Source organism: Camellia sinensis, chromosome 1 (genome assembly GCF_055761805.1).
Source record: "Camellia sinensis isolate YWXY chromosome 1, ASM5576180v1, whole genome shotgun sequence".
Taxonomy (NCBI): domain Eukaryota; kingdom Viridiplantae; phylum Streptophyta; class Magnoliopsida; order Ericales; family Theaceae; genus Camellia; species Camellia sinensis.
This window is the reverse complement of record NC_138961.1, coordinates 187618497-187631398: the sequence shown is the minus strand read 5'-3', so window position 1 is coordinate 187631398 and position 12902 is coordinate 187618497. Positions and strand designations below refer to the sequence as shown.

The following is a 12902-nucleotide window of genomic DNA, read 5'->3' as shown; positions in this document are numbered from 1 at the left end:
CTAAATTATTATTATTAAGGACCTTAAAAAAAATTCTCCAAAATTGGAAAAATTGGTTGATGTTAGAAGCTGCTCCCAAGTACCTATCAGGAAGAGCCGACCTCGCTATAGCTATATCAATATTCTCCTGCATACATGTACCTGTGAGTGCACCTCCAACTCATACATATCTATTTCTCTAATATAGAGGGATAAAATAATATTTTTTATTCAAAAAGTGAGTTTAGAGGATATTATTATTTATGACAATTCCAATCATACATCTCTATTTCTTTAAAAATTTAAATATTTTCTCACTTTTCTTTCAAATTTTACTCAATTTTTCTCTAAAATTTAAATTATTTTATTTAATTTTTTGTTAAATATAGTTAATATTGATTTCACTTTAAAGGTATTGTTAATATCTTTTTAATGAAACTAATTTTATAAATATTAAATATACATATGGAAAATGTCTTGTAACTCAAATTTTGTGGCTTAAAAGTGGTTCAAATGACCAAAACGACGTCATTTTAGCCATTTTTAACTATTTAAGCCACTTTTAAATCACAAAATTTGAAGTACATGACATAACCGTATACATATTAAGTTATAAAGACAAAATTAAAAATGAAAAAAAGAGTAAATAGTATTTTATTTCATCCTCTTCGCAGAGGAGGATATAGGGGATGGGTTGGTGTTGTTTTCGGAGAGGATCCTCCGTATTGAAGATATGGAGCATGCATTGGAGATGGTCTGAATCAGAGTCAATGGAGAAGAAGAAAGAAGAGCCATCGAAGACACTACAGATGAAGATGAACGCAATGATTGTTTTCATTTTCACTCTCCTGTTTCTCTCCACTCCATCATCATCATCCACAGTCCAATCTGATCCTCCAACTGTCTGCATAATCGGAAGCGGCATCGGCGGCTCCTCCGTCGCTCACTTCCTCCGCCAATACTCCGATCAATCTCCTCCTCCCATCGGCCTAATCCGAATCTTCGAACGCCGCGGCCGCGTCGGAGGCAGGATGGCTACTATCTCCCTCGCCGGCGACACCTTCGAAGCCGGAGCTTCCATTCTCCACCCCAAGAACTACCACGCTGTTAACTTCGTCAAATTTCTCAATCTAACCGTCAAGCAGGATGATGAAGACGACTCCTCTTCTTTCGGGATTTGGGACGGCCATAAATTCGTCTTCAAAACCCTAGACTCTAATTCTAAGTTTCCTTTTTTCCAGAAGATCGTATCGCTACTCAATTCATTCCGCATGTTCTTTCGTTATGGATTCTCTCTCTTCAAAATGAGTAACTTTGTCGAGGTATACACACACTCTCTGTCTCTGTCTCTGTCTGTGTCTCTATATCTATCTATATATATATATATATTGTCTATGTGGATTGAATGTATATTTGTGGTGCAGAGTGCAGTGGATAAATTCTTAAATTACTATAAAAGCTGTGAATCAAGGCCAGTCTTTGAGACTGTGGATGAGATGCTTAAATGGGCTGGTTTGTATAATCTCACCACCAGGACATTGCAAGAGGAACTGGTAGATGTTAGGTTGTCTCCTTTGCTGATACAAGAGCTTGTTACAGTAAGAACCCTAACTCTCACATGTTTGATTTCTGTGTCTTTTTAGTTGGTTGTGTTTGGAAGAAACAGTTTGTTTTATTTTTATATTGTACTTAGCATAGTGCTTCTATGAATTTAGTGCCATTCTTATTCTGAGATAATTATTTGGGCAAGCATCATAAAGATGGTATAACCTTTGGAACTAGGCATTTAGATGAAATAAGCATCAGTTGGAGTTATGGGCATGTTGATTCCTTTCAGATTGTTAATTTTACTATTTGAATTTCAAAGTGAAATAATGATATGGGATTTGATGGTACAACCAATAATTGGTGGATCCAGCTCTATCCTTTGTAGATCTTGTTTGGGGATCACACACTGCTCTAGATCATTCAGGTAGATATCACCAATACAGGGAATGGACAAACTACCAATTCCATGAGGCCCAGAGATATCTAGTAATGGTAATGTCATCATTATTAGATGTTCATGCTTACTTGAAGAGACAGGGTAAACTGCATAAGCCAGACCTTTCATTTATAGTCATTGATGACTCAGGAGCCCTGATCAATCGGAAGGTCTAGATTCTAAACAGGCTTCCAGTTTTTCCCCTGTATCGACAACAGAACTGCTGTGGAAATATGTACATGACAGTGTAGACATGAAAATGAAATGTAGAAAGCAAACTCAATCCTGATTCCTGAATGTTGGTTGCTTTTAATTTATGAAGTGATACAGATGCATCTGTTTGTAGTCAATAAATTTGATTAGTACATAATTTTTGACAATATAGATTATGGTTAGATACACAGATCAAAACTTTGAAGTATTATATGAAGCTAAACAAAAGGAGGAACAATGAAACTGAAATGCAGTGACTATGAAGAAAACTAGTTACTACTAGTATTGTATTTTGATATCGCATGCTGACTAGAAGAAGACGATTCACACACACACAATGTGAGATTCTTTCCATTTGAGTACTGAGTCAAGTATTCAATTAGATGTCTTAAAATCAATTTTTTATATAAAACAATTAGTAGTTAATTTGCAGAGACTATTATGAGATGAAAGAGATCCCAGTTACAATAGGCTGACTTCTGATTCAGCTTTTTTGTTTTTGCTTTCTTAACTTTTGGCATTGTTCATGGATAATTGATTCCCTATGTTGCATTTCCTTTTTCTTAAATATTTTTCTTTTGGCTTTTAAGCATAAAATTTTAATGGGATAAAAGGTTTTCAAAATAAAAATGTCTTAAGAAGTGCGTTACTCTTCAAGGGCTTAAAAGTTTAGACGAATAAGAACAAGAACTAAACCAGGTGAGGTGACAATTATGAGCATGGTTGCCATCCGACCGTGTATCATTTATTGTTGTCTATTTGCATAGTTTATTTATGCGTTGTGTGTAGTAAAATCACTAACTGACCGTGTTGATGGATGTTTGACACATCCCATACATTTACCTATCTAGTGTTCAAGTGTCGCACATGGGTACTTGATTTATTTTAAAGGGTTAATGTAGCATAGTTGAATTCTATAATGTGAAGACACAAGAAATCTATATTTTCAAAGAAACTATGGGGACTGTTTCTGAATGTCTGAACTGGATCAGCCAAGTCAAGATTTTTCTATTTCAGTACCAAACCTCCTTAATGTTGGTTTACAATGTGAGTTAAAAACTCCTTGTTTTTTACTTTAGGTTGACATGATTGTTGGCTGGAGAGCTAGTCGAATAATTTGGAAAGAAGTTAAAGTTTTTAGAATGTGGCTCCTTTATGCTTGATTTGTTGTATATGGGAAAAAAAATGGTGGTCTTTCAATGGTGCAGGGTGTCAATCCATAGAATGATTTGTTGGTTTTGCTTGATAGTTCAGTAACAGTGATGGTGATTTGGCCCTTGTTACATTTCATTTTTTTGGATTTTGCAGAGAATTCATATGCTCTTTGATATCTTTATAGTCTGTATGGCTGTTGAAAAGTGGTTTTGGAGGTTTTTTCTTTGGGTGAGGTGGTGGGAATGAAATGCTGTTTCACCCTTTGATGATATTTAGAAGTAGAGTAATAATGTCTGAAGGGCTTTGAAATTCTTATGAAAGAACGTAACTTATAATTGAAGTTTGTTTATTCTTTTCTAGAATGGTTGTAGTAAGCACATAAGTTTTGATTTATAAAAATATGGGTAGGGGAAAATAAATTCTATGTTCAGAATGTTCTTATTGGATGCAAGGTTGTTAAAATCGGGATCCTACGTTGGATCGTTAGAGGTGTTTATAGGATCGGATCGTAGAATCGGATCGAGGATCGTAAGATCCTACCGAAAAAAACAAATTACATGTTAAAATCCACCTACTCTCCACCTACTTCACCCACTTAAACCTACTCCACTAAACCTAACCCACTACACCACTACCACCTCCACTTCACCTACTCCTTACCTACTACACACTCACCATCTTCTATATATAGGAATCATGAATCATTGTAATAAATATCAACATTATATCAATCAATAATACAATTCTCTATTTCTCTTTATACATTAAATTTCTACATGGTATCAGAGCAGGTTTAGAACTTAGAATTTTCGCTTCACCGGCGGGCGGCAACCTCACCTTAGCCGTCCGCCGGACCTCAACCTATTCCGTTTATTTTCTTCACATACCTTCCCATCATTGTCCAAATACTTTCAGACTATGTCTCCATTGTGAGTCTTGAGAGCCTTGACAGCTTCACCCCTTGATACACCTGCCTGTGTCATCACCAAATCAATGTCACGTGGCTCCACCCCAGTCTCATCAATCTCTCCCTCTTCAATGTCAACTGGAACGCCCTTCTTCTGAGCTCTATCAACACAATCACTCTCTCTGCCGCGACCATGGCAGGACTTGCAGCAAGCAATACTATTACTGCCATTGGAGTGCCACTTTTTGCTTTTAAATTGTCATCAACACTCTTGTTTTGTGCAGCCACAGGGATGTTGATGGTGATGAACAAGCTCCAACCATCACAACTTGCTGAAGAACAGCGCAGCGCTGCCCGGTTGTTTAAGCAAATCTATGAAAAAATTGAAATCATTCTGGCTCTTCGCGACGTCAATCAAAATGATGTGAATGAGGCAATGGAGAAGGTTTTGGCACTTGACAAAGCATACCCACTTCCCTTACTTGGAGTCATGCTTGAAAAGTTTCCTTTAACATTTGAGCCTGCTGTTTGGTGGCCTTCAAAACTTGCCCAAAATAAAAGAAAAGTATATGAAGACAGAGAGGTTAATTTGAAGAAGAGGGAGAGGAAGGACAAGAGAAAGGCTGCAGATGCAGCTGCTGATAAGAAACAAAACGGTTCAAAGAAGCGATCTACTGCTCCTCTTTAGTCCTGTGTTTAAGCTCACCTCAGCTGGATCTTCTTGTTTCTCTTCTTTTTTCCGTCTCACTTTTCTTTGATAGAGTGTGATGATTATTGTTCTCTCTCTCCTTGTTCTGTGAATAGCCTCAGGCACTCTCTCTCTCTCCACTCAAGGACACCCACTCTTCTTTTCTTTAAACATAAAACCCTCTCTCATATCAGAGCCCCTTTAATCATATCCACCACCATTCACCTATCTTTATCTCTTTTCTCTACAACTCTCACCCGCGCACATGCTTTCCTCCTTAATATATTATTATTATTATTATTATTATTATTATTATTATTATTATTATTATAAAACCAAAAAAATATATATATATATATATCTATTTTTATATACCGCACACCGTTGCGGCTTTCAATTATATTCTTATTATTTCTTTCTTTCTTTTTCTTTCACATTATTTTTAATCTTTTTTCAAATTCCTTTCATACCATATAGCTTTGCACACCAAACCAAATTTTATTCATCTCAGGGCTCAACCCCGATCACAATTTTACAAAAAAAAAAAAAAAAAAAAAAAAAAAAAAAAAAAACACAACAACCAAAGATTTGTTTTCTTTTCTGCAGGCGGCCACCCACCGACCTCACTTCTTCGCCTATTCCGCCGGTCTCTTCTTCTTGCCTCTGTCCTGGGCGGCCCTTGACGGTATTGCCTCCGTGTTTCCCACTCCACTGGGCACGATCACTCCACCCTGCTCCTCCACTACAGCATATGGCGGACCTCCAAATCGGAACATCACGGTGGCCTTCCGCTTCAGCTCCTTGTTTTCCGCTTTCAGCACGCTTATCTCTGCTCGCGCATCCTTATACATGCGTTGGAGCAGAGCCAGTTGAGCGTTTAGCTGCTGCACCTCATTTGTTCTACTCTGCAGCCGGTTCGACAAATTTGTAACCGCAGTCATGGTTTCCACACATGACTTCAATGTATACTGATTGGCCTCCACATCCGACTGCACTGCCATTCTTTGCTCCACAGACCGCATAGGAAAGTTCAACGGAGCAAACTCCGGGGCGCTTGGTTGAGGTTCCAGTGCCACCGCACCAGTTATCTCTCTTGTTGACTCGTTGAGGTCGGGAAAGAGAGTGAGCAGACCACGGGACGACGAGGCCATATTTTGGGTAGCTGAACGGGAAGACGAGGCCATGTTATGGGTTGCTGAGTGTTTCAGAGAAAGGTTGGTTACAGAATGGCAACAGAGTGTTCCAGAATCTCTTTCTCAGAAACGGAAGAGTTTTTTCAAAGGATTTTCGGCTGTTTCAGATTGGTTTGCACAGCCTCCGCCTCACCCTTGATTAAATAGCCGAGGCAGACACGCGCATCATGCGCCCCTTGACGCCAGACGACAAAACGGGCACGCAAGCCAATGTGGTGACGCGCCTCGCCATCATGTCCGACACATCTTTTTATGACTTGGGCTCGCCTTTTGATGGCACGCCTTTTTATGGATCAGGCACGCTTTTTGATGAAGTGGGCGCGCCTTTTGAGGGCGCGACTTTTGAGGGCTCACTATATATATCCATATATATATATATTTGGGCAGCCTATATACACCATCATACAATGTATTTTTTAAGGGTCCGACAAGACTCTGTAAACTGTCCCGACATTGATTCCGGTTAGCTCCTTTATGGGTCCGACAAGACTCTGTAAACTGTCCCGACATAGATTCCGGTTAGTTTCTACAAGGGTCCGACAAGACTCTGTAAACTGTCCTGACATAGATTCCGGTTAGTTTCTACAAGGGTCCGACAAGACTCTGTAAACTGTCCCGACATTGATTCCGGTTAGCTCCTTCATGGGTCCGACAAGACTCTGTAAACTGTCCCGACATTGATTCCGGTTAGTTTCTACAAGGGTCCAGCAAGACTCTGTAAACTGTCACAACAACTGTCACAACATTGTCTGCTACAACGGTCCGACATGACCCCATAAACTGTCTTCTACATCGGTCTGACACTGCCATCCAGTGTCCTCTACACCGTTATGACACCACCATACAGTGTCCTCTACAACGTTATGACACCACCATACAGTGTCCTCTACAACGTTATGACACCATCATCCAGTGTCTTCACCAATGGTCTGACACGACCATACAGTGTCTCCTATCCTCTTTTATTTTTTATGTATTTTCTTGTTTTGTTACTCTCTCCAAACTCAAGTTGGTTAGTTTTTATCCCCCTTGAGTTTGCGGGGGGCTGTTAAAATCCACCTACTCTCCACCTACTTCACCCACTTAAACCTACTCCACTAAACCTAACCCACTACACCACTACCACCTCCACTTCACCTACTCCTTACCTACTACACACTCACCATCTTCTATATATAGGAATCATGAATCATTGTAATAAATATCAACATTATATCAATCAATAATACAATTCTCTATTTCTCTTTATACATTAAATTTCTACATTACATAATAATTTAATTTAAATAAATATTTCTTATAAAGCATACACAAAATGAGCCTATATTCTATTAAAAAGAAGTGAAGATATTGTGAAAAATACAATACTCCATGTAAAATGTACATATAATATTATACAATAGAAAACTCGATGGTAAAAGTTTTGTATTTCATCAAAAAAGAAGGTGCAGAAGAAGAATAATTCTATAACAAAATACTTTACAATCTACAATAATGCATAAAAAGTAAAGAAAAAATATTTAACAAAGTTGGATATGAAAATAGATTAAGAACTCAAAAGAATAGCTTAGTCGAATGATAAGGTTTGTCGTTAGCATCCTTGGTGAAACGGATTCGAGTCACAAAAATAATCTCTCCAAAAATTGGGATAAAGTTGCAATCATTTTACTCTCCTTAGACTCCGCAAACGCTAAGTTTGTTTTTCTGACTATTTAATTTTCTTAAATTACCACAATATTTGAATGTTTGTTTCCTAGTTTGTTTTTTTTAGTCTATTTGATTCAATACTACTTAATTTTTATTATTTATTTTGACCACATAAATTGGTATTTAGACAACAAACGTAAAATTTACAATAAAATATGTGATACAATACAAAACAAGACTTGTAAATTGGATCGGATAGGATCGGATTCGGATCGAGATTTTACGATCCTATAAGATCCCATTACCAGGATCGAAAGATCCTACCTATAAGGAGTTTTTTACACGATCCGAATCGATTGTACTCAAATGAATCGTAAGATCGTAGGATCGTAAGATCCGGATCGGGATTTTGATAACCATGATTGGATGGCTCTTATTTTTTGAATGCTTTTATAAGTGCATAGACTTGTATAGTACACATGTAAAATTGTTTGTTTGTTTGTATGTATTCTTTGCATCAAATATGAATGTCCTATACTTCGTAGGACAACCTAAATTTTTATGAAAAAATTTCAACCCTTTTCTATACTCGTAGGTACTCCAATATGCTCTTCTCACGGTAGTGGCTTTGGTTCTACCTAAGGTTGCAATACTAGTAATGAAATTGCTAACCTATTTTAGTCCTCACACTAATAACATAATCTCCTAAAAAATGTTACTCAGCAAAGAAGTTTATACTTATGGTTGGCTGTTAAAGTTGAGTTAACATCCCTTTCCACATCTAATAAAATCTTTGGAGTTGCATACTAAATATGCTGATCTGTGTGTCATACCAATGGAGTTTTTATACATGGCAATTTACAATCCCTTACAATTCCATGTAGTTCATAAAAATAATTCTTTGTTGGTAACATAATAATACAGCTGATTTATAATAAAAAAAATTTAAAAAAAAAAAAAAAAAAACTAATATAGGAGAAGCAATGGAATAAGAGAGATTAGAACATTAGATACATAGTTATAAGTGCCGATGGCTGTGGACTTAATAGAACCTCATGGGTTTATATAAGACCCTTTCCTAATAAATAAGAAATTATCTGTGTAATAATAACCTTTTAATGCAGAAAGGGTGCTGTGTGTGAGTTGATCTAATAAATCAATAAGTGTTGGGCATTGATATTCCAGGAAGCATATGGTTTGCAACAAAAAGAGTTTGTTTGTTATCATGGTCTTGCATTATAGATGAATGTGAGACCAGAGTGTTTTGAATATAATTTTTTCTTGTCGGGATAAAAAGAAGGTTTGTGTAAGAGGCTAGAGCTTTAAAGAAGATTAAAAATTATGTTGTCTCTACCTTGTGTTTCTTAAGTAATTAATAAATTCTTTGACACTAAATGGGGATCTTGGATGTGATTTGATTGCATTTGTTGCAGTTTGTGTAATTGCAGCTAACAAAATAAACTCAAGTTTGTATGCTATATTTTGTGATTGTGGGTATACTTCCAATGAATCTGCAGAAGTTAGGTCCAAAGATCCTAAATTGTGTTTTAATCTGATGCTTGATGTGACCAAGAGTATAAATCTTGCGTGCGCTTATATTTAAACTCCAACCCCCACCAACAAATAAGAAAAAAGAAAACGGGTACAACAACTCCTCTCTCAATATGTAGCAAGAGACAATTAAAGAATAGGTATAGCATTCATCATTTCATTTTCCAAATATTTGTGGGATTTGCTGGATACAAGGACATGCCATTTGCTGGTTATGAGGCAGTGATTATTTTTAACACTAGACATAATTTTCTGTTAATTGGATGTTATTGAAAGATCACACTTTGCATTAGTCTTTCCTATCATATTTATGCCAATCTTTTAAAATACTTCGGAATTTGTTGAAGTTGTGAGATGTCAACTTTCAACCTGGCTTAGAGTTGGACTGCATTAATATTTTGATAATTCATCAGAATTCAAAATTCTATTTACTTTTTCAGGTAATCACGAGAATCAATTATGGCCAAAGTGTCAGCATCAGTGGATTTGCTGGTGCGGTTTCATTGGCAGGATCTGGGGGAGGGTTGTGGGCAGTTGAAGGAGGGAACTGGCAAATGGCTGCTGGATTAATTAATACTTCAGATGTTGAATTGCACCTCAATGAAGAAATAGCATCAATTGCTTACCTTGGAGATTATTATGAGCTTAACTCAACCAATGGAAATAGTTACACATGTGATATCACTGTGGTTGCTACACCCCTAGATGAGATAAATATTCGTTTTACGCCTGCATTTTTAATTCCTAATAGGCAATTACAACATACCCATGCCACTTTTGTGAGGGGATTCTTGAATCCAGTGAGTATTCTAACAGTTACTTCTAGCATTCAAAAATTCATTACTCGTATGCTTAGTTACGCTGTTTTTCCCCTACTGTATATCATCGTTCAATATTCTAACTATTGACGGTTTGCTGTTGCCAAGGCATATTTTGACCTGCATTCTGCATCAGCAATTCCAGAACTGGTGGGCACTGTAGAGAATTCTGATATTCCATTCACAAGCATTTCTGTTCTCAAGCAACACAGTAAGAATGATATGAGCTACAAGATATTCTCCCGTGAAACAGTAGCAGATGCATTGCTCAATCGCATTTTTAGGTAAGCCGTAAATCTCATTTAATTGTTACAGGAAAGACTCAGCTATTACTTCCTTTTTTTCATTTTAGTAGTTTCTTTGCATTGTGGGAAGATTTATTTAATATGTGCCAATGTGGCAATTACACATCCTAATGTTTTAAAAGGAACTGTTAGAAGTGGGAAAATTAGACTTGATAGTTTGAAGATGTGAGCAAGCATCGCATAATAAATAGAGTGCCTAATTAGCAGATATTTCATTAATTTTCATAGGCCAATCAGATAACTGAATTTATCTGAATGTTCAAAATGTTTGATGGTTTGTTAATTCTTGCCATTGTAGTGTGCGGACGGAGACAATTAGAATAAATTGGGGAGCTTATCCTCATTACAAGGCTCCGGAAAGGTTTGCACCATTTATTTTGGATGGCCGGCATTTGTACTATGTGAATTCTTTTGAGAATGCAGCCAGTACCATGGAAACAAGTGCTGTTGCAGCCGAGAATGTAGCGCGACTCATCCTATCGAGATCCTCTAGTCAAGTCAAATCAAGTTCATCAAACTTGAAGAGCTCTAGCCCTGATGCACACGATTTGTATTCAGATTTGTGAGTTAATCACGATCCTATTCAATCCAATGTATAAGCCTTGTTCTGTTTTGTATGTGAATTTTTGTTTGTATGTGTGTGTTTGTGGCTTAAAATACACGTTTTACAGTTTGTCCAAACTAGATATTAATAAGTTATGTCGGATTGAATAGGATAAGAAAAAAACAAATTAAGCTTTTAGAGATTCAAACAATGTTGCAGTTTGAAGATGTTTGTACATTATTGTAATTCTGAGCATATCCATCTGTCCTAGACTACTCTCTCCAGTTATGCATAGTCAATTTTTCGCTCTTCTTCTTGATGAATTTTTCTATTCATTAATAAAGATTTCTTTTCGCTGATAAAAAAGAAAAATAAAAGAAGGTATCTTCAATGCCATATATATATATCTTTCATTAAAATAAGGAAAATGCTAAAGATTCAAATATTTTTATCAACATTTTTATCAAATGTTTAACAAGATCATGTGAGATATTTGATAAAAATACCGATAAAACATTTAAAATTTTCAACATTACTCTTAAAGTAATGTACCATTTGACTGCTGTTTTTTCTTTTTGTTTTTCTTCTCTCTCTCTCTCCATTTAATCAAATAACCAAACATCTATTTATTTTCTGTTTCATACTTTTTGATGTCTTAATATATATTTTTTTCCTCTTATTTATGTGTTGCTTTCTTCTCCCTTTTTTTAAAATCATAGTTGCACACTAATTACAAAGCTCTTGTTCAACTTTTTCTTTTCTTTTTTTTCTTCTAAGGTGTTCCAGAGTCTCTCTCTCTCCTCATTTGGGGACGATTTTTGCCCAACTTTTCGCTTCTGAAAGTTAATTCCAAGATTTTAGTTTCTCTTTGTTCTATTTACTGACATTGCATGATCCACCAACTACCGCGTTTTATGATATAAAACCCTCCCCTTCTCTGCCCTTTTCTTTTTAATGAGGTGCAAAGTCTCTCCTTTTCTTTTTAATGAGGTGCAAATTTTCTGTTATTAAGAGCATCTTTAATAGTTTGCTATTGGAGCTGTCATTACTATAATATAGTAGCTGTGTTGAATTTTGATGCTTCAATAGCAAAATATTTCAGTTGCCAAATTTGAGAAATGCCAAAGCTTGAGTCTTGACACAAGCTTTGGCAGCTGCCATTTTGTACCAACTCAGCTAAAACCAACTGTTTCCCTCCTTCCTTCTCTCCCTCCCCCAGCAACTGTTTCACCATTTTTATGTTTTAGAATTCATCAAAAAAAAAAAAAAAAAATTGAATAATGCAACATTTTACCCAAAATCAAAATTCACTACTCAAGAAGATGTAGCAATTTGTAGAGCTTGGTGTCACATTACTGAAGACCCAATTGTTGGAAATTCGCAATTGCATGCTCATTTTTGGGGAAGAATTTTTGAAAATTATTGCTCGCTACAGAATGATCACTCAAGAACACAAGTGTCTATCTCATCTCGATGGGGTGTAATCATGAAATGTTGCAACAAATTTCGTGAGTGTCTAGCGCAAGTCGAAAATCTACATCCAAGTGGGGCGTCACAAGTTGATATAGTAAGATTTCATTTTCATTTATTATGTTAGTTTTTTTTTTATTTTATCTTATATAAAAATTAACTAATTAATTAATTTAATATTTTATTGATATAGATGCTTCAATTAAAACTGTTCTACCATCAAGATAAAAATAAATATTTTGATTTTGAATATTGTTGGTCAATCTTGCAAAACAATATCAGGTGGTAAGATGTAACTCCTACGAACACGGTGAAGTCAAGAATACATACACCGTTTTTTCCCTAATTCAGTCTCTGATTCCCTTATGGATAACGGCATTTCTCTTGAAAATGACATCAATCCAACTGTTGGTGAGGGTGGTGTCTCTGAAAAAGGTAAAAGGCCTAT

The 12902-nt window shown here is 36.2% G+C and overlaps 1 protein-coding gene across 1 annotated transcript; it reads left to right on the top strand.

Annotated features, from left to right (window-relative positions):
- Nucleotides 1-646: 646 nt before the first annotated feature.
- Nucleotides 647-11295, top strand: LOC114256721 (farnesylcysteine lyase). The gene is made up of 5 exons (XM_028196392.2): nt 647-1301; nt 1404-1577; nt 9758-10117; nt 10244-10419; nt 10739-11295. The coding sequence occupies exons 1-5, from the start codon at nt 669-671 to the stop codon at nt 11004-11006; spliced, it is 1611 nt and encodes a 536-aa protein (XP_028052193.2). The 5' UTR covers nt 647-668; the 3' UTR covers nt 11007-11295.
- Nucleotides 11296-12902: the final 1607 nt, after the last annotated feature.

Coding starts and splice junctions, on each gene's coding strand:
- LOC114256721 (XM_028196392.2), top strand. CDS start 669: ATGGGTTGGTGTTGTTTTCGGAGAGGATCCTCCGTATTGAAGATATGG. Junction 1,578..9,757: donor TGATACAAGAGCTTGTTACA/GTAAGAACCCTA, acceptor TTACTTTTTCAG/GTAATCACGAGAATCAATTA. Junction 10,118..10,243: donor TGAGGGGATTCTTGAATCCA/GTGAGTATTCTA, acceptor GCTGTTGCCAAG/GCATATTTTGACCTGCATTC.